Below are 26,454 nucleotides of genomic sequence, written 5' to 3'. Positions count from 1 at the left end.
AGACTAAGAAAGTTTCTTCCCTTCATTTTTGATTTTTGTTAGCCCCTGGCATTCAAGGATAACTCTGTCAGAACATTAGTTAGATACAAATTTAAGGCCAGATGATGCAGAGCCTAAATTTCAGCAATAACACATTAAAATATCAAAATATGTCCAAGTGTCAACAAAAAGTTGCAAAACATACATACAAAGAAACAGAAAGTGATAGCTCAGGAAAAGGAGATGATCAAAACATTAGAAACCATCAATAAGGACGACCAGATCTGGGACATACCAAAGACTTTAAAAACAAACAAACAAACAAGAATGTCCTAAATAGCTCAAAAAGCTAATAGAAAACATAGACAAAGAATAAAGGAAATCGGAAAAAAGCTACCAATAGAGGGATGGAAATCATGAACAGGAAGCAAATAGGGCTGAAACCACAGTAACAGAAATTAAAAATCTACTCAAGAAGAGATTGGAGCTGGCAGAAGAAAGCATCAGTGAAGTTGAAGATAACAAATCATCCTAAGGAGCAGAAAAAGGAAGGAATGAAGGAAAGTGAACAGTGCCTAAGGAACTTGTAAGACCCAGCAAGCATACCAATATAAGTATTGTGGGAGTCCCAGAAGGAAAGAGAGAATATTCAAGGAAATAATGACTGAAAGCTTCCTAAATTTAATAAAATACATGAAAACACATACAAGATGCTCAAAGAACTCTAATTAGGATAAATCCAAATAGACCCACACTACGGCATAATACAATCAGATTTTCAAATGCCAAAGATAAAGAGAGAATTTAGGGAAGCAGATGTGGCTGAAGTGATTGAGCTTCTGCCTACCACCGATATGGGAAGTCCTAGGTTCAGTTCCCCGTGCCTCCTACAGAAGATGAGCAAGACAGCAAGATAACACAACAGGCTGGCGCAGCGAGCTGACGTGACAAGGTGATACAACAAGAGACACAAGGAGGAAAACATAATGAGAGAACAGCAAAGCAGGGAGCGGAAGTGGCTCAAGTGATTAGGCACCTCCCTCCCACATGGGAGCTCCCATTGCCTCTAAAAATAAGACCAGCACACAACAGACATAGCAAAATGCAAACAAGGGGGTGGAGAGAAAAAAATAAATCTTTAAAAAAAAGGAAAGAGAATTCTGAAGGCTTAAGGAGAAGCAATGTGGCATGTACAAGGGAGACTCAAAAAAGATTAAGTGCTGAATTCTCACCGGAAACCACGGAGGCAAGAAGGTAGTAGGATGACACATTTAAAGTGCTAAGAGCAAAAACCTGCCAAGCAAGAATTCCATATCTGGCAAAAAATCAATTTCTTTCAAAAAAGAAGGAATAATTAAGATATTTCTAGATAAACAAAAGCTGACCACTAGAGCAGCCCAATAAGAGATGTTAAAGAGAGTTCTGCAGATTGAAAGAACTGGACAACAGATAGTAGACTGAAGCCACATGAAGAAATAAAGCTCTCTGGTGAGGGTAGTGTCATGGGTAAATATAGATAGCAGTACTATTATATTTTTAGTTTGTAACTCCACTTTTTACTCTCCATAGGATCTAAAGGATGGAGAAATGCACAAAATGTCACGATATATCAGTAGTCTTAGACTCGGAAGGTATAAGCACATAATTTGTGAGAAGAACTATATAAAGGTGGGGGGGGGTAGAGGGTGAGAGCATCCTTTTCTGTATACTACTGAAGTCAAGCTGGTATGAAAGCAAAGAGATTGTCAAATTTATGGTGTTAAATTTAAGCTCCATGGTGATGACAAAGAAAATATCAGGGACTAGGAAAACTCATAGAGGCAGAAATTAGAGGATATATTGCCAAGGGCTGAGGGGATAGGGAACGGGTGGTTAATACATTATGGGTATAGGGTTTCTGTCTGGGGAGATGGGGAAGTTTTAGTAATGAAAGGTGGGAGGATACTGTAATATTATCAATGTAATTAATCCCACTGAATGGTATGCCTGGGAGTGGTGGAGATGGGAAGTTTATGTTGTATATATGTTCTTAGATAAAAAATTTAAAAAAAAAAAAAAGGAAAAAAGAGCAACCAAAGAGACAATGACATCATGCAGCACATGATGATCTGGAATGGGATCTAGCAAGGGAGCAGAAAAGGCTTAAAAGGACATTATTGAGATATATGAAAAAATTGATATAATCTCTAAGGTTTATATCAATGTTAAATTGCTTGAACTGATAACTACACTTAAGGTGGTTACATAAGTGAATATCCTGTTCTTAAGAAATGTACATGGCAGTATTAAGTGTTCAAGAAGCATGATGTATACAACTTACACTCAAGTTAGCAGAAAATGGATCGGTGATAAGATAGGAGACCAAGAGATAGCGAGAACGATATGGCAAATATGATAAAAAGTTTTAATTGGTAGATCTGGGGATCTGGGGGGGATAGGCGTACGTTGGCATTCTCTGTATGGGGTTTGTATTATTTAAGTGTTCTGTAAGTCTAAACGTATTCCAAAATGAAAAGTTTTTAAAAAGGGGCAACTTGATGCAGGTATAGCTGATAAGTCATAGAATTGCTGATCAGAAGCTTATGTCCACAGTATCTGTGGGGGGGAAAAACCAAACACGTATATATTCTGCATATTTTAAAAAGCACAGGAAATCCTGCCTCAACTGAGATTACATGGATAGTGCAAACTGAAAATTAAATTTTTGTGTGAGGTTTTAGGAGAGATGGACTAGAATAAAATGTTCTCACTCTAATCCCCATCGTTACTTTGGATATGAAAAATTAATCCCTGGCAGACGAGAGGCTGCAAAGCCCACCTGCACCCCAGCCTGAGATTCCACGTATAGACATGCCTGTGTGTTTTCACTGTATGGTTTCTTACCTTCGGCTGAAATGCTCCTTGGAGTGAACCAAAAGGGCCAGTGGGTGGAATCATAGGAGGGATGCCCGATACTGCAGGAGGATAGGAATGGAAAAGCTGTGGCCAAAGACGAAGAGGGGGAAAAAAAAAAGATTTTAATAGGAGGCAGATGCTATATTCAAATTCCTTTCCAGTAGAAAGACATCAACTCTAGCAAGCCAAGTAATCTCTGTTTGATGCTATTAGTAAAAGAAGCCACGATGAAATGATCACACAGATGTGCCATGAATGTTTAACTTACAAAGGTAAAAGTAGTTCAGAATCAGTCAGTCAACAAATGATGTCCTAGATGAGGACATCATTAGAAAGGGAGCTTTCCTAATTATTAATTGTTAAATTGGATAAAAGTCCTAAATGGTTAGAGATTTTAATGCATATCAAAATCAGATAGGGGTGCTGAGCCAAATAAGAGGCCCAGAAAAATTACAAGTTAATGAGGAGAGACAGAGAGACAGAGAGAGAGAGAAAAGAAAAAAAGAAATAAAGGAGAAAAAGAATTGAGTTCCAAGATTTTATACCATTAAAACTCAATCAGTACTTTTAGATTTGCAATAGTTTGTTGAGGAAATGAAAAGGTATTCACATTCCTTGCCTCATTAGGTTATTCTAGAAGTGGCAGTTGCGGTGGATAATGTAATTCACTCATCAAAAATGATAAATCTGTGTGGAAGGGTAAAATTAGATGATTTGGTATATGCTTTAAATGGAGCTACCCGTTTTTCTATAAAATGGATTACAGTAGCACAGCAATAACCCAAGTCTGGGATAATGCTATCTAGTTGCAAGTTATTCTTGTTGTTTCCCAGAGTTTCAGGTACTCGAAGCACTTCTGTATTAATGTATGAAGTGCAAATTCTTGTGGCCAATTCTGCATTGTCTGCTATTTAATGCATGGGCTCACTGGAGGCTACTCAAGCCAAGCCCTAGACATGTGAGCCTGATCATGCAATGAAAGAGAAAGAATGATTTGAATTAAGAATATGAATTTTCTTTAATCAATATCTTACAAGAGGACACAACTGAGGAAAGAAATATACAGTAATACCGAAGACAAGCAAACACATCTCTTTCCTTGTAAAAATTTAATATTTCTGAGATTCTTTTGCTCTGGGACTTCATTTACTTTGATTAAACCACCACAAGGATATTTGAGTAATGCCCCATTCTTATGGTTGCATAATCTGTCACAAGCACTATAATAATTGAAGCTTTCCTAAATGATGCATTTCTGCATGTAAGCTACTCTAGGTAAATGCCTGAATTATACATTTCACAAACCTGTTTTCAGAGCCTGCATTGGTTCATATTGTTCCCTTCAATGATGAAGCAAAGTTTTTCAGACTAATTGATATTGAACTATAAATCCACTTAAACAGTGATTGCAAGCCAAGTGCCCTCATTTAAAACTACTTTTAAGTCTAAAATTGTGTTTTAGATACTTGAGTGCATTGCATCTTAATTCCCCTTATAACGTCCTAATCCCTGGTAGGGGAGACTAAGTACTTTATATGTCATCTGCTGTAACTAATAATATGAAACTCTCCCTCAGTACACCGTATAAAAGAGAGTAATTAAATCCTTGCCACACTAAAACACAGTCAAATTTCTGTTACTCTTCCTCCAGGTGGGTATTTTTCTTTTAATGTATTCAATACATATTGGATGTTCTCACTATTTTCTTTTTACTTTATTCTGTTACTGACCCTTTTAGAATATAGCTGAGTATCTCCCCTTGACTAAAACTTGAAGCACCTAAGACATACAAAACATAAAACTTCTAGAAGTTCGGACCTTTGGGGTTTTTTACCATTTTACCCTAGGATTCTCTGTGGAATATGAATATTTTTAGCAATGGAAGTAATAGGATTTGGAAGTGATAACTGTGAAGGCAGCGAATAAGGCTAAAACCCTTGTGATTAAAAGATTTTATTTTGTTGTGTTATTAAGGTCTAGACCTTGAAAAATTATGGCTTTGACTTCAGAGTTTGGAAAAAAGGAAGTATATAAGAAAATGCTTCAAGTCATGTGGACTTGATTCAGGGATCTCCAGGCATGGATGGCCTATGGATGGCTGTGGTTGTGAAACACTCAAAAACGATTCTATTCCAACTTAAGAATTAGGTCACGGAATGACTTGTACAGTGTACATACAAAGGCACTGCACTTAGTCCTAGGAAGCAGCATATCTGAACCACCTGTCAGGCACGCTAAACTTTTTGCTAAGAATCATTTTGTTAGCTGGTCCTTAATTGTATGTATCATTAAGATACATACAAAAGAAAGAAATTAGATGATTATTAAGAATGACAACATTCATGAGACAGAACCAAAGAAGAAACCCCTACGTCTGTTGGATTCTGCTTGTGCATTTAAAAAATGCTTTCGTATCATAGTACTGAGCAGAACAGGGCTGTTACAATAGAGGCTATGGAGAACGTCATTCAAATATACTTTTCTCATTCCTTTCTAAATGGGCCTTCCTAGTGTTATTTCTGAATACCTCCAGAGTAATTCTTAATTGATTTCTAGTATTTTCTAGTCTTGACTTCTCAGTTACACTCAGAACTAATACAGTATCTAATTATTGGGTTCAAAATCCACAGGCTTTGTTGCTCTATTAAGATGCACTTTACTCAAATGATAGAATAACAAAATCTAAAAATCAAAGCAAGAATAGTAAAGTATGATGAAGCTTCAAGCAATTATTAATCTTCCTTCTTCCTGGTTTCATTTAAAAATTACAAATGAACCACTGAGCAAAGAAACTTGCAAAATTTCAGGTAAAAATGATGCAGTATTCATCCCATTATCAAAATATCATGGTAAGATGTTCAAGGTCTTTGTATAAAAATTTCTTATAAGTAACTGAACATATAGCTTAGGTTGGTACCACTGAAGTTCTATAATCTTTTCAAGTATTTTTAAAAATGAACAAGTTTAAAGAGAAAAATATCATTCCTTTAGTTTATAAGACTTTGTTTTATTTAAATATTTTAAACATTTTCAATTGTAAGCTGCTCAGGACAATACCATATACCAGCCATGTGGAAGAGAGTACCACATTTAATCTAGAGGAATGAAAATCTGTTTTTTTTTTTGAAGAGTAATAAGTCAAAAAGACAAGGAACTTTCTATTTGCAGGAAATAATTCATGTTGAGCTCCAGGAATTCTGTATTAAGGGCATTTAAATTGATAAGTGCAATCCTGTCATTGCAGTTTCCTATGACTCAACTGCGGACACCCCACTTTTCAGGAGAGATGCTTAATTGCCTTCCAGTGAAGTCCGACTTTGCTTAAAACTCACAGGAGTGCTTATGAACTTCTTTTCTTTTTTCATTTTTGCTTATGATTTTTTGATTCAGAAGATGATACTGCATCTTTACCAAAAGCAAAACACCACAAAAGCAAGCATCCAAAGTGACAAGGAGAAATGGGAACTCTTTGCAAAGATGATTAAGGACTGCTGCTAGTCATTTATGGTCTGTGGCAAAAGCACAAAAATGGAAAAGCAGTTACATTAAATGGGTAGCATTGTAATAAAACTCACACTGTGCCGGTAGAATGGGTCAACTTTTGTAGGGTATTTGTCAAACTGTAAAGGGATCAAAGCAAAAGCTAGTTACTTAAAGAATCTGCATTTCTTGTCACTGTTTCAATGGAGATAGCCCTAGACAAACTTCCCTGTTAACTCAGCTGTCATCGGCCTCATCGTATATGAAACCATTTATGAACTCCGGAGTTGCTCTGACAAAAAACCAACAGAAATGGAAAAAGTGAAAACCCATATGGTACACTTAGGACCTGGCCATACTATCATACCTTTCTTTCTACTCTTTATTGAGAGACTGGCATAAACCAAATATTTGAACTGGAAATAAGAGGCAGTTATCTAGATAAATCAGAAAGAAGTGAGCATTTGGTTTGACTTATCCAGAGAACTCCCTCCATTTTCATCTTCACTTTGGCAGAAGAACAAAACTTTCTGCTGTCTTCTGAAATGTATTGTACCTGTTACAAAGCAATTTGGGCAGGTTTTATAACCTTTCTTTTGAAGAGAAAAGAGTATATGATTGTCTCCTCTAAATAATTTCATCATGTGTCAGTGCTGAAACCAGAACATATTTATTTGTGAAACAGCACACATAGGCTGGTATAAACTCTTTGCGAAAATATTTGGCCCTTAAAAAAATAATCATTGAGAAGTATAGTTTATCCAGGAGAAACACACAAGATTTGTTATGGGAGTATTTTTTGGTCCCAAGGCCTCATTTCTGATATTCTTTTAAATAATATTTGTAAAACAAGCTTTATAAATATACTTTTAAAAATTAAGTTGAACAAAATGAGGAAGGGGGAGGGAGAAGCAATAAAGTTCAGTGATAGGAACTCCCCTTAAAATCACGGAATTCACAGTTATCACAATACTTATATTAACTGGCTTAAAGATCAAGTATTTCCCTAAACATTAATAAATCAGGAAACCACTCTAATGCTCACTGGTAGAGACAGGTTTCTCTCATTCTAATATGGCACTATTCATCATAGCTCTTAATGGAAAACAAAAACATAAACAAAAAACAAATGGTTTTTCCAGTATGTGCTGGTCTCCTGTAAGACCAAAACTAATATAACACCTCCAACCAAGTGGGTGCAGGGAAACCATCTGAGGGAATAGGTGCTATTCAAATGAGGCCAAGTCTTCTGATAGGTCCCTTTCTCCTCTTCTCTTTTCCTGACCCCCAATATTCCGCATTTCTTTGCTAGTATTTAGTGCAAAGCACAGACACGTACATTTTTACATATGAATGAGAACCCTCTGAGATGCTCAAGAAAACAAAATTACCCTTTAAGTAAATAGCAACGCTAAATGTGACAGTTTTGAGAACATCTAGAATAAAACCCACCCATTGTAGATACAAGTGTCTAGAAAAAAGTTCCTCCTCTTTGGGCACTGTAGTAGAATGAAGTAGGGCACATTCCTTCCCCTTTGGCAGATGGCCAATGCCAAAGGAGCCCCTCAACAGCTACCACTTCCCGTCCAGTCTCCTGTGGCCCCCAACAACCCAGTACAACCCCACCGTGCTGCACAAAAAAAGAGTCGTGCTCTACTTATCCTCACATTTCTGCCTGGGGTACGCACCATGGGAGGTGCTGGCGTCGGCATGATGGCGGTAGGCGGGATGGCGTGGGGGAAGGGGGTGAAGGTGTGCTGGTGCGTGTGCTGGTGCGTGTGCTGGTGCTGGTGCTGGTGCTGGTGGAACTCAGTCCGCAGGTAGGGCGGGGGGCCCAGGGAGGCCCCTCGGTCAGCACTCTGAGAGGCCAAAAAACGTGTGTTCAATTCCTGTCGCAAGATGTCTTGCTCTGGAAAAGAAGAGAAGGGAGATGATGACACCTTTTCTCATAACAGACAGTCATTTACTCTAGCACAGGACATCCAAGGGCCTTACTATGAAGGGATTCGGGGCCAGAGGCACAGTAGCCAGGGGCTGACAGGGGTGGGGCCAGGCCCTCAGGGACAACCAGGGAGGCAGAGGACACCACAGCCCAGGCACCATCTGCTGCCCTTGCTCCCTAGCTGGCCTCTTGGTACAGTGAGCTGACAAAACTCCAGGCCAAATGGCCAGAGATCCATTTTCAGCTGCCAGCTGAGTGACCCTGGACATGGCAAAGAGTCCATCTGTGCCTCAATTTCCTCATCTCTAAGATGGGGACAATAAAACTGCCTACCTCCTGGGTTCGTTGTAAAGGTCAAGGAATGAACACAGTGAAGAGCTGAAGGCAGCAACTGGCAGACTAAGAACTGTTGGCTGTTAATGTGGAAGGGTTGGCATGCCCCCCTGAAAGGTCAAGCACTGCTTCTTAGCTTCTCAGTTAGTGGTATAATACAGCTACAAGAGCCCCAAAATTAGGACATTTGGCTTGATTAATACAGGTGAGGAGGAAAGGACCATATATTTAACAACAGGTCTGCCCCTGAAATTCTGAGACATGTTGTCACAGCATGTGTGCCTCCTCCAACCAAGAAGAACATTCTAGCCCTGATTCAACTAACGCAAACCAAAAGTTCACCCCATAACCCAGGATGTTATCTAAGATCCTGGAGTTAACAGACATGGACCTGGGAAAACTTTCATCACTCTAATGGGGAACCTAGACAATGGGGCACAGTTACTTTGTGTTTTACCACCCACTGGGTGAACTTGGTTGGAAAAGCCTCATGACTTTCAACGAACCCATTCTACTGGGGCAATGTCTGACGCCCTGGTGTTGAACTAGGTTATGTATTTTTGCTGAACCTCAGACCACAGAGGACTTGAGAAAGGTGACAAAAATATATATCATAAAGCAGAAAAGTCTAAGTAAATAAAACCTAGCCATCAGGGACTATAGGGACTGAGAGTGAGGTAAAGAGCAAGGGCAACAGCAAGCACAGGACAGCAAGCCCCAGGCTCCTCCATCCTACCTGAGTAAGTGCTCCCGGCTGGATGTCCGGGCACCTGCAGACTCCCTGATGTCAGTGGTGGTGGAGGAGGCAAAGCAGTGGGAGGGGCAAACATATTGGGGTGATGTGAGTGTGCAGGGGGCTGAAGGGTGGGTGTGAAGCTGTGCAGGGGGCTGTGGTTGGGCAGAGAGAGGGGGAACGGGGAAGCTGAGGGGTGATGGGAGAGGTGAGGAGGGGCGGGTTGAGTCTTCGCTGGAGTGCTGCTTCTGCTACTGCTGTTGGAGTAAAAAAAAAAAAAAAAGATACAAATAAAAAAAGATGCCAGCAATTTTCTTAAGGAAAAAAAAAAATCCTACCTCTTTGCCCCAAAGTCATTCAACACTCAGCTCTCGCGGCTACCTATTCATAGTTCCTTCCCTGATGCACAAGAAACTGCTTCCTGAAACTACAACTCTTCCAAACTTTGGCATCACTACCACAGACCCCCAACGTTCTCCCCAAAAGAGAAACTGCTGCTCCAGAACTGCAGGGCATCTCAGTGTTGAGACAGCTGATTCTGTCCTTAAAAAGTCCAAAATTCCTCTTCTACCTCTGCAGCCAAATTCTCATTTCTATGCCTAGAAAATCCCAAGCCTTCCTATCCTCCCCGGACCACATTTCCTAAAAAGCATATCAACAAAATTCACAAAAAGGAATAAAAATAATGATCTGAGTTCACCCCGTCTGTTACCTCTTAAAAATGAATGAACACAAATAAGAAAAGAAGAGGTGAAACCAGGGGCCTGGATTAGCTACCACCTTAATGACCACAGAAATGCACGAGGGGTGGAAGGCGGGCCTGGCCCTGTGGGAAGGAGCCTGCCTCCCTAAGGCCATCAGAGATGGAAAAGCAAGCCCTAGAACCGCCAAGCACCGTCAAGCCAAGCGCACCAGGTTGCTAAAAGGAAAACTTGCCTAAAGCTGCGATGCCCCAAGGAGATGAGAGGGGCCAGAGTTATAACCCCTGGGGCAACCAAGTGTTGACTGTACTTGCCCCTCACACCAGGCTCCTCTCTCCCTTTTCTTTGCAGTTTTTTTTTCTGTGCTACTTTTTACACTTTCCTTTGCAATTCAGCAAAGACAAGACCTAAGAGAGCCTGAACTGATGGGCTTCTTTTCCAAAGCCCAGTTTGTTTCTTCTCTACCCCTCCTACCCACCTTGGAGGAAGTAAATTATCACAAAAGAAACCCCAAATTGGAATACTCCCTGGGTCCCAATCTTCCCAGCTCTAGAGTTGCCAGGAGATGTAACTTTCCTCAAAACTTCCTCCTCAGGGGCAAAGAGCCTCCCTTCTAAGAAAGAACCTCTTAGCTCTCAGTGGGCTCTGGTGAACCTCACCCCAACGCAAGTTTCCGTTCCCTGCCTCCCACCACGGGGGACTCCCTGGCGCAGAGCCCTTGGCTCCCCTAAGCATTCATCTGTTGCCAGCCTTCACTCTCAGGAGGCCCTAGAGATATTTTAGGTTTTTGTAACGTCCTTACGACCTCACCCCGCCTGTCCTCTCCCGAGACACCCCAGCCTCACCTGATCACCCTTTCTCTGTTTTCTAGTCCCTGCCGCGTAGACAAAACAACGGTAATGTTTCCAACAAGGAAACTCCAGTCTCCTTGGGAATCCCTTACCACTACCTGCCTGTCCCAAGGGAGATGGTAAAAGTCAGGCAAGAGAAGAGCAGATTGGCTCACCTTAAACTGTTGAGGCTTAAGCTACTGCTGTTGTAGGCTGACAATGGCTGAGATGAGGGGTGGGCCTGCACAGGCGGGAGGCTCTGATGGAGCAGCTGGGTGGGGGACTGCGGCCTGGGTGGCCTCTGCACCTGAGGCTGTGGGGCGGGCTGAAGCTGGGCCTCTGGGGGGGCCTGTGGAGGCCGAGTACTTGGAGGTGGGGGCTGAGGCAGGGCCTCTGTGCGCTGCGCCAAGTCGGGGTCTGGGGAAGGAGCGTGGGGCTGGGGGTCCGCCTGGGACTGGGGGAGTGGCGGTGGGACCTGAGGGCAGGGGTCTTTAAGCACCACAGGCTCAAAGACTGGCTCTTTGCAACAGTCCTGGCTCTTCTCCTGGCTTCTCTCTAGACCAGATATCTTGGGGACAATCGGCCCTGCATCCTGGCTGTCATGTTCGGGTAGCGTGCCAACACCTAACTCCGGATCTGTATGGGGGAGAGCAGAGACAAAACCACAGGCAATGAATGACATGTGAGTGTGGAACAGGGAGGGGAAAGCAAAGTCCAAAGCCGTATCACAGTCCCAACAACGTGCCCTGGCGTCAACCATCCCGGGTTCTTGTCCTGTCCCCATCACGTTCGGGGCAAGCGCACACTGGTGAATGGGTCAATGGTGGATGGGGAGAGATGGCGGAGCAGCCTTTGCCTCTCAAGCAGCAATGCCCATGGCGGGGAGAAAGCCAAAGGAGGCTGCAAATCAGGAAAGCAATCTAGGCCACCACCAGTCTGAAAATGAATGTTTTCCTTAATCTTGACAAAGTCTTTTATGGCGCAAAATGAAAAAAACAATAGCCAACAAGTTCATTTTTCCCTTTTAAAACACAGTTCTTGACTATACAAAAGGGAAGTATTTCAATAGCAAATGGAGCAAATGTTATTTAACAACACACAGATGTTTCTTCTTGGCTTTTCCCTCCTTTCCCCCCCTTTCCATTTTGGCTGATGAGACACACTTGACATTTAGAGAAATAATTTTCCGTTTATCAAGTGTTGAACTTCCAGTCAAAAGTCAGGCCTCCTAAGGCTCACCAACCGATCCACCAAAATCTGACACCAAAGGTGCAAACATAAATTTAAATCAAGTTTATTGTCAACTACACATGCTAGAGTGTCTACTGTATTCCTGCTTGGACCAGGTTTTGCCTTGTATTTTCAGTTTGCAAGGATAATTGTTTTCCTTTCTCCTTTTGTAAATAAACTCTTTATTTAAATGGTTCTCACTTTCCAGTACCCTCATCTAGGAATGCATTTCTTTTTTCCCCCAGTTAGAGTTGGACAGGTCTGGCTGGAAATAGGAAAAACAAATAGCCAATGGGTGAAAGCACGGAACAGGAACAAGGGCTGAGGCCTCAGTCCAGAGGTGGCCGCCTAGCCTCTGCTTTCCTTCCCCAAACCTGCTTGAGGGGAGGCCGGCAAAACCCCTCCTCGGCAGTGGTGTTTACCTAAACTAGAGCCCCCTGGCTCCACTCACATTTCTCCACTCCTTCCACACTGTCCCTAACCTTTCACCCGCAGCCAGGAAGAGACCACAAACCTCCATCTACCAGAACAGTGTGGATGTCCTATGAAAAGCCCATTCAAGGGAGAAGAGAGTTTCCCATCTTTAGGCTGTCCTCGGGGACCTGACTACCTATTCTGGCCCTTCCTCACACTGCCGAGAGGCTGGCAATATGCCCCTTGAAGGCAGAATCAGGCATGGCTGGCTGGCTGCCAGGCCAAAGCACTGCTGGGACCTAAGAGCTTTTCCACAGTGCCATTTTGGCAGCGGCTGCAGGGTGCCAGCAACCCCTCCAGCCTTGCCTGCCACACGAGGTGAGTGGCAGCGCTGTGTGAGTAAAGTGAGAGGAGGTGAGAATGACATGAATGAGTGTGGAGAAGAGGGTGGCAGAGGGCGCCGGGGCCCACCACCTGAGACTGGAGGAGGAGAGCTGCTCCTGAGCACTTCTGAAGTAGAGGCAATGAGAAAGGCTGCCCCTCCTGGGGATGTGAACCAACGTCACCAAGGAAATGACAGGTAACACCTTCAGTTGAGGACCATGGGTAGGGATGCTGGACACTGACACTAAACCAGGACATCAACTGCAGGCAGAATCCTACTATCGCGACAGAAAGGTCAGAAGATACAAGTACCACACCTGGTATAGTGGTTACATGATTATCTCACAAGCCCAAATTTGGTAAAATTCTTTTTACAGATAAATGAAAGGCCAACATGACATCCAGTATAAAGGAATGGCCCCATTCAGGAGTACATGCTTTTGTGTACAGTCAGTGAAAAAAACCTTTCCCACATTTTTGTGCTAAAAAGACCCATCTTTTTCTTTTATTACTAGACAGTTTAGAAATAGAAGAAAGGTTTGCAATGTTTTCTGTAATGAGGGTGTCTTTCAGTATTTGTAAGTGAAATACCTTGGGAATGTCTCACCATATAGAGTATGAAAGAATATGTGATATTTTCACTAGCTGTATTAATTTCGTCTGATGTCCTATTGTGCATACATACTTGTTTGTCATTTTTCTTCTCAGGAATTTACTTCAAAGCAACCCATTATTTCCAATGCTTTTTGGAAAACTGTGACTATAGACCAAAACTTTACTGTGCACAAAAGCTGAAACAAACCTAGGGTTTGTAAACAAAGCACAATTTTGGCTAATGTGGACTTGGCTATCTTCAAATCCCAAAGCCCGGACTGGAACAATTACACTAATACAATGGAAAGAAAGCCCATTCCTCATGTGTTTCAAGTATGAAAGGACAAAACATCAAATAGGGCCCGGTGAAAAGTAACTAGAATTTTAATATCCTGATCACCCATAGTTCTATCCCAGAGCTGTCTGAAGAACCTTTTTAGGAAAATTTTTGCTTACGATAGAAGGTGCAATTTTATGGGCTCCTAAAACTTCAATTTCTAAATTTCAGTGCTAAAAAAGAACCTCAAAAACGGTGGTCACTTGGTTCCTCATCCCTCAGCATATTCAGCACAATGCCTGATCCTGGCTCCGACTGTTTCAGTCGCCTCCGTCCTTCTCCTTGCAGCCTTCACTCCAGCCAAAGGTTCCCAGAATGCCCCCCATAGATTTCCGTCCCTGTAAGGCCCTCCCCCTTTAGAGCTCTACCCACCCACTTGTAAAGGCTCAAACCTGACCTCCCAGGGAAGCCTCTCAGCATCCTGAATAGAGGTGGCATAGTGTCATTCACCTCAGTGCAAGTGAGCACAAAGTGTGGGGCATTTTCCTTGCTGTGGCTTTTGATGAGTATTTGCTGAATACAGCGTCCAACCCGTACAGCGTATCATTTAAGAGCAAGAGCCATAGCAGCCATAGCATCAACCACCGGACAGACAGGGCGCCTCGCTGGTTTACAGCTTAGTCTGTGTCTTTGTCACCGCAACGCGGCCTTCCTGGGGATGGACATCTGTCTGCCTGTTCCCTATGCTTCCAGCACACAGGAGAGAAGCGGGCCCATATGAGGCACTCAGTAAAATATTTTATTAACTGAGAGGAAAACAAAGAAGTTAAAATATTTTTAGTTTAATTTAATCCAACCAATATTTATTAAATACCTATACTGTTGGGATCTGAGATACAAAGGTGATTTTAATTTTAAAGATCTCTACCTTCAAGGAGTTCATAGTCTAGAAAGTGTGGCAGAGAGGTAAAATAATAACAAATAATAATTGCAAATTGTGATAAATGAAAACAACATAAATATATAAATATAGGAAAGTTAAAGAGGGAGTAAACTTCTCTCGCTGAGCAGAAGAGAAGAGCCTTAGCTAGCAGGTATTATATATACTTTGAGTGAAGAATCAGAGTATTTCTGAGGAGGAGAATGTGGGGAAATCATTTCAGGCTGAAGGAAGAGCACATGCTATGTCAAAGAGGCATGAAACAGCATGCTGTGTTTGTGAATGTATTTCTGTGGGATATTTATTATCGTTTCCTGATTTGCCTCAGTAGTATTATCATGGTAAAGGATGAACATCATTTTATGTTTCAGATTTGAAAGTTTTTCAGTATGCCTGGCTCTGAACTGAAATTATATTTTAGTGAATACGAAATATTCTAATTTATGTTGAATTATCTAAAATATTAATGGCTATCTAACTGGTTCAAGATTAAAATGTTAACTTAAAAAAAAAAAGGAAAAAAAGAATGACCCTTAGTGTAGACAGACTTCCTCAACTGGAAAGATCCGGGATCACAAAGGAAGGCCCATGTGGATGTGGGGCTGCCACATCCAGATGACCTAGCTCTGCTTCTCTCTCGCTGCTTTTCCTATCATCTTACACAACATTCTCTATGGTCAGTAATTTTTCAAGTGCACCAAAATTCATACACTTCATATAGTGCAGTCCTATTCATAAGCTCAGGGACAGAAAGCACCAACAGCCCAGATATCCTATCAGCACAAAATATAAGATGATTTTACTCAGTGCGTTGTATGTGTATAAGTAGGGCTCCTCCTACTCTGATCATTGATTTAAGATGATCAAGCTTGATACAATGGCAGCAACACATTTTTATCCTTTTACACTGCTCTGTTCTCTCCGGACTGGGGTGGTGAAGAAGAAGTAAGTGAATATTTTCTGTATCGATAAATTTACATTCAAATTCATGATCCCCTGCCAAAAATCAATGTCCAAGCAAAGTTCCTCCCTCAGGAAGCTTCATTTTCCTAAACGATATCACTTAGAGGATATCATTTAAACTTACTTATGCTGGTAAGGGAAGATATTAGAAACATAAAGTAGTATATATATATATATATATATATATATATATATATATATATATAAGTAGCTTAACTATACTCTTTAATAAGCCTGTAGAAATTGGACAACACAGCCAGGTTTTCAGGAGGCATCAGGAAGGTTTGGCTACAACTGCAAGCAAGACAGTACCTTCTGGGAAGTGGATGTAGTTCAGTGGTTGAGCACCAGCTTCCAATGTACAAGGTCCTGGGTTCAATCCCTGGTAGTTCCTTAAAAAAAAACCAACTCCCCAAACAAACAGACAAACAAAACCAAAGTTCCTTCTACCTGGCCCATCAGGTCCAAGTCCCCTTTCAATCTGAAGCAGGGCAAGCATCACCATCCCCAAATCCTAAAGACTGATGAATGAACAAACATAAGGGGAGGCATGCAACCATGGACCAAAGTAGACATTATTATTGTAGTAACAAAAGAACCTGTAACACGGATATAAAGATAGTGGTTACCACAGGTTCTGAGGGGAGGGAGAGGGAAGAAGTGGAACATAGGGCATTTTTGGGACGCTGGAATTGTTCTGCATGATTTTGCAATGACAGATACAGGTCATTATACATTTTGTCAAAAGCTATTAATATAAAATTCTATGGTGCAAAGTGAAAACCATAATGTCAACTACTGACCATGGCTAGTAGCAATGATTCAAAATTTGTTCAACAATTATAACAAATGTACCATACTCATATAAGATATTATTAATAGGGGAAAATGTGAGAAGGGGAGAGGGTGGGGGTATATGTGAATCCCCTACATTTTCGATGTAATATTTCTATAACCTAAAACTTCTTTAAAAATATATATATATATTTTTACAAAAAGCTGCTTGACATCAAATCATGTAGTTGCCTCACCAAAAAAGAAGGGTTGGGCTCATTTTCCAAGGTTCTGTAAATCTGGGCAAATGGGATTGGCGTCCACATTTCCCCTATTGCCCCATTTTCTCAATACCAACCAAAGCGCAGCTAGAGTAAGAGGAAAGGTGCAGAGACTGGGGCAGCCATCACCTTCACTGACCATCAACCAGGCTTCTAGGGACAGCTATCCATTATTACAATGCAGATTGGGGCTCTGCATTGTCCCCGTAAGGCCCTCTCCCATCTGGAGCTTGTGTGGGGCTCCAGATCTGGCGTTTTTAAGAATCTCCCAGGTGATGCTGGTGCTGGGATCCTTGGATACTTTGAACAGTAAGGATCTTACCCACCCACTCTAACTAGATGGGCAATCAAGGCCAGTGACATTAAGGGGCTCACTTGCAGGAGGTCATGTGGCTGTTTAATAAATCAGCAAACTTAAGTTATAGTCCTAACTCTGCCACTCTAAAGTTTCTTTTCTCCAATTTAATATGCTGCCTTATAAAAACAACAATCCTAAAATAAGGCAGGATATAGATTAATCTAGGACTCCCTTTAAATATTAAAGTACATTGCACAACGTAAAGCGTTAGGAAAGCTAAAGAGTCGCAGGAATTCCACACATCAGCTAAATCGGAGAGCTCTCAAAAATGTACCCGTATTCTGGTACTGCAAACTACAAGCAAGCAGTGTTAGGTTTGAATGCTGGTAAGAACTTTGGGGCTGAAACAGATTTATGATTCCCCATTTACACGACTCTCCTGAGGCCTAGATAGGCGTCATGCATTTCTGTGGCTAATCGGTAATGCATTTCCTCTTCCTTTCAATTATTCAATAAATGTATCTTCCCAGTTAAGCTTTTCCATCTTGACAGTCAATCTGTCTTAACTGTGCTTCTACAAAGTTGGCAAGAACACATTTTTAAAAATCATTTTGTATTGCTCTACACTCTCTGAATTTTCCAAAGGATGGAATTTGCTGAGGTTGAAAGAAGTGATGTGCAAATAGACAAGTCCTATTTAAAAATTGCATTCATTACATTTTGGGGTTTTATAATAAAAGAAAGGCAAATTAAAATTACACTGCATACCAGGAAGCAAAAAAGGCAAATTTACTGACTGTAAATTATACCTCAAACTTGACTCAAACGTAAGCTAAAAAAATTAATAAGGGTAGATTAGAAAAAGTATGTTTGATTTTGATGCATGTTTGATACAATTCCCTGAGGTTGTGGAGAAATGAGCCCTCTTGTACTTTTATCAGTAGAATGTAAATCCTACCAACCACTGTGGAGGGTAATTTGACAACATTTACACAAATAACAAATGGAGTTGCTTTCACCTGGCATCAAAGAATTTAATTCATAGATATGATGAAACAACACCACATTCTGAACTGCAAGTTTGGGAATGACCCAAATGTAATCATTAGAGGACTGGTTAAATAAATTTGGTATATCAATACAATGGAAAACAATGCAGCTGTAAAAGTGAATTAAGAACTCTGTGTACACAATGAATGTTACCTTTTTGTGAACATTTTGTTTGGGGACTTGGAGAAGAGAAAGAACTAGAAAGACAGGGAACTATAGTGTGGGGAAATATTTTTGAACCATGTGATTGCATTACCTATTTAAAAAATTAAAAAATGGTCAAATTTAAAAACAGTCTAAGCAAGAAAAAAAAGAAAACTGGAAATTTGAATGAAGGTATAATTATAAGTATGGAGAGTCTAACAATAAGAAAATGTTATACACACATTTCTAACAATGAATTTGAAAATGGATCTAAAAAAATTTACCAAAACTCACCAAAAAAAAAAAAAAAGAATCAGACCTGTATAGTTTTAGAGACAATGTCAACAAAACCTTCAAGAAATAAATTATTCTGTTTCAAAATTGGAAACCAACAGCAAGCATTATACAAAAAAAGGAGCAAAATTTATTTACAAAAAATGTTTAATGAACAAGAACACATAAGACAATCAGTTAAAAAAACATTAGAATAAAGCACTCATTAAGTTTTACCAAAATAAAGAAAACCCACAAACATCAGTAGCTTTTTTACAAACCAGCAATAGTTAACAGAAAATTAAATGAAAAAAGGGTCCTGTTTATAACAACAAAAATCATGTATCCCACAGACTTGAATCTTCAGGCTGTGTCAAATCTCAGCAGAGTTGCAGCCAATACCTGCTCTCCAGTTTATTGGATTTGCCAGGATAACTAACAAAAGGATGATGATGGACTATACCCATCCCAAAAAACAGTATCTATAACTGCAATTAAGGCAGTTTTACCCACCTACCCCTTGGGATCTAAGGTTCCTCTCAATTGGAAGCAGAGTATGGGCATCATCATCCCCAAATCCTCAAGATTGAACAGGGAAGCGGACGTGGCTGAACTGACAGAGCATCCGTCTACTGTGTGGAGGGTCCAGGGTTCGATCTCCAGGGCCTCCTAAACCATGTGGTAAGCTGGTCCACACGCAGTGCTGCCACGTGCAAGGAGAGCCGCCCTGCGTGAAAAAAACGCAGCCCGCCCAGCAGTAGTGCCGCACACACGGAGAGTGACTGCAGCAAAATGATGCAACAAAAAAGAGGCGCAGTTTCCCAGTGCTGCCGGTAAGGCAAGCAGACACAGAAGAACACACAGCAAATGGACAAAGCAGACAAGGGCAGGGGGGAGATATATAAATAAAAAATAAATCTGAAAAAAAAAAAAAAGATTGAACAAACATGAGGGGGAAATGATCTTTGAACTATGAACTAAAGTGGACTTGTTATATTTAGTAAGGGAAGAACTTGTAACACTGATATAAAGGCAGTGGTACAGGTTCTGAGGGAGAGGGAAGAATGGGTGTAACACAATTTGGGGATACTGGCATTGTTCTGAATAACACTATAATGATGAATACAGGCCATTATACATTTATCAAAACCTGTAAAATTGTGCAGTGCAAAGTGTAAACCATAATGTAAATTACAGACATGGTTAGTAGCAATGCTTCAATATGTGTTCATCAATTGCAACAAATGTGCCACACTAATGAAAGATTTTGTTAATGGGGAAAAGTGTGGGAGGGGAGGTGGGCGAGGTATACGGGAATCCCCTATATATATATATTTATTTTAAAATTTCTTATGAATTAGTTTTATTTTTTAATTTATAATTTTTTTATTAGGGAAGTAGTAGGTTTACAGAACAATCATGTAGGAAGTACAGAGTTCCCATATAACCTCCTCCTTCCACAGTTTTCCCTATCAACACTCTGCATTAGTGTGATACCACTGTTACAGTTGATGAAATACAATATAATTAAACAATTAACTATCGGCCATAGTTTACATTGTAGTTCACTGTGTTATACAGTTCTATGGTTTTAATAATTTTTATTCAAGGGATATACATACAACCCAAAATTTCTTTTAATCACATTCAAATGTATAATTCAGTGCTGTTAATTAAGTTTACAATGTTGTGCTCCCATCACCACCATCCATTACCAAAAATTTCCATAACTTTTCCAAATGGAGACTAAGCATTGGCTCTCCATTCCTTACCCTCACTCTGGCCCCTGATAACCTGAATTCTGGTTTCTGGCTCTATGAATTTGCATATTCTAATTATTTCATATAAATGTGGCCATATATTGTTTGTCTTTTTTCCTTCTGGCTTCTTTTTTAAATATATTTTTTATTTATTTTTACAAGATACATAGATCACACAAAATGGTACATTAAAAAATATAGGAGTTTCCTTTATGCCTCAGTCCCCACACCCATCACTCCTCCCACATTGACAACTTCTTTCATTACTGTGGCATATTCACTGCATATGATGAGTACATTTTGGAGCACTGCTACACAGCATGGATTATAGTTTATATTGTAGTTTACACTGTCTCCCAGTCCATTCAGTGGGTTATGGCAGGATATATAATGTCCTGCATCTGTCTCTGCAATATCATTCAGGACAACTCCAAGTCCCAAAAATGACCCCATTATCATACCTCTTTTTCCTTCTCCCTGCCTTTAGCAACTCCTGTGGCCACTGTCTCCACATGACTGAGGAGACTCTTCCATTGCTAGAGTCACAATAATTCTATAGTAGAATACCAGTAAGTTCACTCTAATCCATATTTAATTCCTCCATCCTGGGTCTCCTATATTTTTGATGTAATATTTATCTAATTTAAAGCTTCTTTAAAAATAATTTTTAAAAAAATCATATAATACTTGGGATGAACCTAATAAGAAAATAACAGAGCCTATAAACCCTCAGAAATGCATCCCCCCCAAAAAATGATTTAAAGCATTTTTTGCTTTTAAGGGTGTTTATGGGGAGGAAAAAAAAAAGGTGGAGGGGAGAGAGGGACCCAGTCATATAATGAGTAATTCCTGTTAGAAGAAACTAAGGGGAGTTTTAGAAATTTGTGGATGTGTGTTTGGTGGTTGTCACTGGTGGAGGGTCCTGGTGGCTCTCAGGGACATTAAGTGTACTGCAGTGTATGGAACAACCCCATACTTCTAAAGTCCCGCTGGGCATGTATGCAGCTGAAAAACTCGTTTATAATTGTTTGAACCTAGAACTGAATTCCACACCAGTGGTAAGGCTACTCCTGATACTTTTTTTTTTTTTTAAGATTTATTTATTTATTTATTTTTAATTCCTCCCCCCTCCCCCGGTTGTCTGTTTTCTGTGTCTTTTTGCTGCGTCTTGTTTCTTTGTCCGCTTCTGTTGTCCTCAGCGGCACAGGAAGTGTGGGTGGCGCCATTCCTGGGCAGGCTGCACTTTCTTTCGCGCTGGGCGGCTCTCCTTACGGGGCGCACCCCTTGCGCGTGGGGCTCCCTACGCGGGGGACACCCCTGCATGGCAGGGCACTCCTTGTGCGCATCAGCACTGTGCATGGGCCAGCTCCACACGGGTCAAGGAGGCCCGGGATTTGAACCGCGGACCTCCCATGTGGTAGACGGACGCCCTAACCACTGGGCCAAGTCCGTTTCCCTACTCCTGATACTTGAACTGCCGTGACCACCATTTGTACCAGTCATATTCACACACAATTCTATGTACAGATTCAAGCCTCTGATCATTGGTCTTTTAATTCTATAATCATATTATTTATTATAAATCACTTTCCACTTATTTCTCCCTGACATGGGTATAAATACATATATAATTATGCGTTTAGCTAGGTTATATTTTGTTGCAGATAGTAAAGAATGAGTATGTGTTACAAAATAACTCATATTACACACAGAGGGTATAGCACTTTGATATTGTTTATGAATTCCAAAAATAGATATTGGATTATGTTTGTGAACTTTTCCTCTGGGCACATTATATTGTGTTGGGTTTAGGTTTCACTTTTACTTGATTAAATTATGATTAAGGCTTTGATTGGGCCATATCAGTAGGACCAACCAGGAGGGGACTCACAGAGAAAACGACATGGTAGAGCTGTTTGGAGTTTTTTAATGCTGGAGCCCTGAGAAGTAAACACACAGAGAAGGAGATACATGAGGAAAGAGAGAAGGCGCCATTAAACACAGCAGAGGCCCCAGGAAGAGAGACAAGCCAGTCGCCTAATAGTTTATAATTTGCCTTGTGGAGAGAGCAGAACAGCTGAGCCCAGAGAGAGAAACAATCCCTGGCAAAGAGATAACACTTATTCCAGCCTACAGCTGATTTTGGAAGAAGAGGAAATCGAAGGCTGAATCCTTGCAGACATCAGCAGCCATCTTGTTCAACACATGGCAACAGACTGGTGAGGGAAGTAACTTACACTTCACGGCCTGGTAACTAAGATTCTACCCCAAATAAATGCCCTTCATAAAAGCCAACAGATTTCTGGTATTTTCCATCAGCACCCCTTTGGCTGACTAATACAGAGGGCAGTGGGTCCGGTAGGGTTGAGATTTGATGCATTATGTTCCCATGATGAAATATGGTGCTTGGAGAAGCCCAACAAGTTTCTGTAATGACTTACTCCCTTGAAGGGTTCTCATGTAAATTAAATTATGTAAAGTGCTTTCTGCAATGCATGGTGCTTAAGCAAGTGGTCCATCGATGTTCCCAAAACAATTGTAGAAAAATACTTAGTGTCATAGAAAACATTTCATGACAAAATTACTATTAAAATAAAGCAGCTAATATCAATACAATCTCAATATTGAAATTAACCTGTAAAATGTTGTATGTATGCATGGAAAACAGACTAGAAAGATATACACCAAAATGTTCATTTTAATCCCATCACCCAAAAATTAACTATTACCTTAATTTTTGTATTTGTGCTTTTCTTCACATTCCAAATTTTCTATAGTGGATATGTATAATTATAAAAGAAAAAAAAGGCAATTATATTTTAAAATGAGTTCCTCCATGGACAACAATGCCTCCATCAAAAGGAGTCCAGTGAGAAAGTGGCTTTACCTACCAGCTAGGTTTTTAAAAATCTCTTTACCCCAGAGGACAGATAAATTAAATGAGATAGGTCATGATATGCATTAGCCTTCCATCTACTCTTCAAGGTTTCTAACTGGTTCTAATTGGGTATATTTTGTCAGCAAGGAAATGGTGACTATTGATGACACAGAAAAAGAAGGTGAAGGAGAAGCAGCAGCAAAAACACTCATTCTCCAAGGCATAGCGCCTGTGCTTCTGAGCTTCATGCTCTGCCAGGAAGCTCTAATGGGGCTCACCCAGTACAAGGTCATTACTAGCAAATTTGCACAAGCCTCAAAGACATCAAGAAAACCACGTGCGGGATCAGCCAGTAGGCACTGCATCCATCCATCCATGTCCTCCTAAATTTCTGATCCCTCTCATCTACAGAATGTGCAAGTCCTATTTTTAAATTATTCCATCTTCTACTTTTCTGTGCTTATATGTCCAAATGATGAAGCCACAAAGCCCTCAGCACTCAGAAAGACTGGAGATAACAGTCAAATAAGAAAACTATATTTTACATGAAAGTGGGAATTTTAATGAAGAACTGAAATGTCTATCACCAACAAACCCAGAAAGAGATGGAAGTATCAACTTTCTGTGAATCAACATTTAAGGCTGCTAGCATTGTCCATTGTTTAAACACTTTTTCTGTTATTTGAAACAAAATCTATAAGCAAAGACTGCATGTTTTGTATATATTCTTTAAAACGCAGATTGCTCGACTGAATTTAGTGATACTTTAAATCCACCCCCCCCACCCAATTTTAGATTCCTTTATTTCTTGAAGAATTAGATTACAATGTTTTCTGCAGAAAAAGTCTACCTTCTCTAACGTACAATTCTCTTTATCTTCCTACTTTCCCTTTTTTCTTCAAATCATGACACAGAGACCAGTTTGTTCCATTAGTGGAATCAATTACTCCAATGAATGGAAGGATGACATTCAGTCTTGCAGCTCTTCTTTTCGGTCACTGAAACTGTACAAATAAATTGAGGAAAACCTATTGTTTGTTCAAGCCAAATTAATTTTCAAACACTGTAGGAGTGGGAGATCAGGGAAATGATGGGTGCTTGGCAGGGCTCAAAGAGATTTCATTTTGTGCTTGTCATTTTGTGTAAACATTAATTACCATCTGAGAGGCTAAGTTCTGGGCTGGAATCTGTATCACAAACCTCTGAGAGGCTCTAAAGTTCATATTAAAAGAAAAATCATAAACAGGAAAAAAAAAATAGCTATCACTTCTTTCAAACCATCAGGAGCCCACTGGGAAAGCTGCGTGGCGACCAGCAGATAAAAGGCTGTCATTAAATCAGAGACACTAGTTTGGCTGTCATCTAGTTTACCAGATTACCTTACGTAGGGGTCAGTCTGACAGGGGTTAAAGAAAAAGGAACACACTGCCCTTGGGTATACTTAAACTTGTATCAAGTTTATTCCTCCTGAACCTCACATCAAAAAGCATCATTGCATACACATATGTCCATGTTCCTGATGCCTTAAAACCAAAAATCTGTCTTCAAGGTAAATATCAACCATTCTCTTGACAGTGCAGACCGGAGGCCATCAGAATGGCTTTCTCTAAGGGAAGGAAAAACCTTTAAAGGTCAACCTGGTCTGCGAATATTGTTCTTCTTTTGCACCCTCTAGCAACTAAGAGTGATGAAGGGCCATCTAGAAAAGTGTCTAAATTAGAATGAGAAGAAAGAAAACAAAACAAAACAAAAGAAGAAAGAAAAAGAAAAAAAAATTAGAACGAGAGAAATATGCTGTGATTCACTAGAGGTGGGAGAAGAGCCTAAAAAGTCTTTAAAACTCAAAAGTGTCAACTGTAATCCATAGTTCCCAGCAATGCTTCAATATGTGTTCATCAATTTTAACAAATGTACCATACTAAAAGGGGATGTTGTTGATGTGGGAAAGTGTGGGAAGAGGAGGGAATGGGGTATATGGGAATCCCTTATATTTTTTATGTAACATTTATGTAATCTAAATCCTCTTAAAAAAAAAAACCCTCAGTAGTGTCAAGGTCACACAGAATGCTAGTGGTTTTCACTTCATACAAGGAAAGGGATGATTATCTGCTCTGCATTGTGCAAGGTCCTAAGAACATGAAGATGAAAAAGAAACAGCCGTGCCTTCCAGAGCTGGCAGCTGAGAATGGAGATTTTAGTGCAGAAGAAAAAATAGCACGGGAAACCTGTGCTTTTCAACTTCAGTTTCTTTATCTATAAGACTCAGAGATAAGGTTAGATAATCAGCAGTGATGAAGTCACCCTATGTCATTAACTCTAAAATATCGATGGGAAGGCACTTTTATCTATAACATGTTCCCACTGCACTGACCCCAAGGACCAGTGTATGAGTCCTAGGCCCATATGAACTGCATATGGGATGTGTAGAGACTGGACAAAAGAAATATATATGAAGGATGAAATCTACGGTCATTGCTGAGAACACAGGAGACACTTCAAATAACAGTTTCTGAGAAAGTCCAAGTTTTTGTGTTTTGGCATCAAAGACATACCTCTACAATTTTTGCTCGTGTCCTCCTGCCAGCCTCAATATGCATCAGCGACCTTCTCTAAACAAGATCACTTCCTGCTTGGTTTCCATTCCTAGTGCCACTTTATCCCCAACCCCTTCCTTGGGTCTTAGCTGCTCTGGCCTGTCCTAGCCAGCCCTGTTTGGCTATTAACCAAGCACCCACATGACACTGTGCACACACAAAAGCAGCCTAAAAACCAGGGATCATGCAACACCTAACAAGGTACTTTGGTGTCTTGACTGTACAGGGGGTCTAAACAAGGAAAGGTCCAAAAAGATTTTCAACCAAACATGTACGTATTCATACAACATGACATACCCACTCTGAGTAAAGAGCAAATTTAAGGAACAGAGTTATCATCAAACTAAAAGCTGTGATAGATATTCTTTAGACTCCAAGAGAACAGGGAGGCCCTTTGCTTCTTGTGGAAATTTTCCAATAGGGGTCCCAAGGCACTGAAAATGAACTGCAATTTCAGATGTCTGGTTTAAAAAAACTAAGACAGTGTTCCTAGTATCTAATCATTCTACCTTTCCCAGTAAGAATAACCCAGGGAGACATGAGGTAGAGAAGAAAAGGATGTTAACATTCTAAAGGCTGCCCTCTTTCCAGTATTTTCATGATCAAGTATAAATGAGGACTTGAAAGCTGTCAAGCTCACAGACAGGGTGCTATTTACATATTGGACACTGCTGTGCTCTGCTAACTTCTAGTGACCTCACCTGAGA

At 40.4% G+C, this 26,454-nt stretch overlaps 1 protein-coding gene across 8 annotated transcripts in view; it reads right to left on the bottom strand.

Annotated features, from left to right (window-relative positions):
• Positions 1-26,454, bottom strand: part of AUTS2 (activator of transcription and developmental regulator AUTS2) — a 1,252,826-nt gene that overhangs the window by 19,913 nt on the left and 1,206,459 nt on the right. For 3 of the 8 annotated variants that reach the window (XM_058285963.2, XM_058285968.2, XM_058285969.1), the window contains 5 exons: positions 11,070-11,529; positions 9,366-9,619; positions 8,043-8,263; positions 6,450-6,494; positions 2,863-2,958 (listed from right to left, as the gene is read on the bottom strand). In XM_058285963.2, the coding sequence (XP_058141946.1) occupies positions 2,863-2,958; positions 6,450-6,494; positions 8,043-8,263; positions 9,366-9,619; positions 11,070-11,529 (1,076 nt within the window). Of the gene's footprint in view, positions 1-2,862; positions 2,959-6,449; positions 6,495-8,021; positions 8,264-9,365; positions 9,620-11,069; positions 11,530-26,454 lie in introns of all 8 variants that reach the window. The other 5 variants (XM_058285965.2, XM_058285962.2, XM_058285964.2 and 2 more) reach the window with 4 other exon arrangements.

This window comes from Dasypus novemcinctus, chromosome 23 (genome assembly GCF_030445035.2).
Source record: "Dasypus novemcinctus isolate mDasNov1 chromosome 23, mDasNov1.1.hap2, whole genome shotgun sequence".
In the NCBI taxonomy this organism is placed as follows: domain Eukaryota; kingdom Metazoa; phylum Chordata; class Mammalia; order Cingulata; family Dasypodidae; genus Dasypus; species Dasypus novemcinctus.
This window is presented reverse-complemented; position numbering and strand designations above follow the sequence as displayed.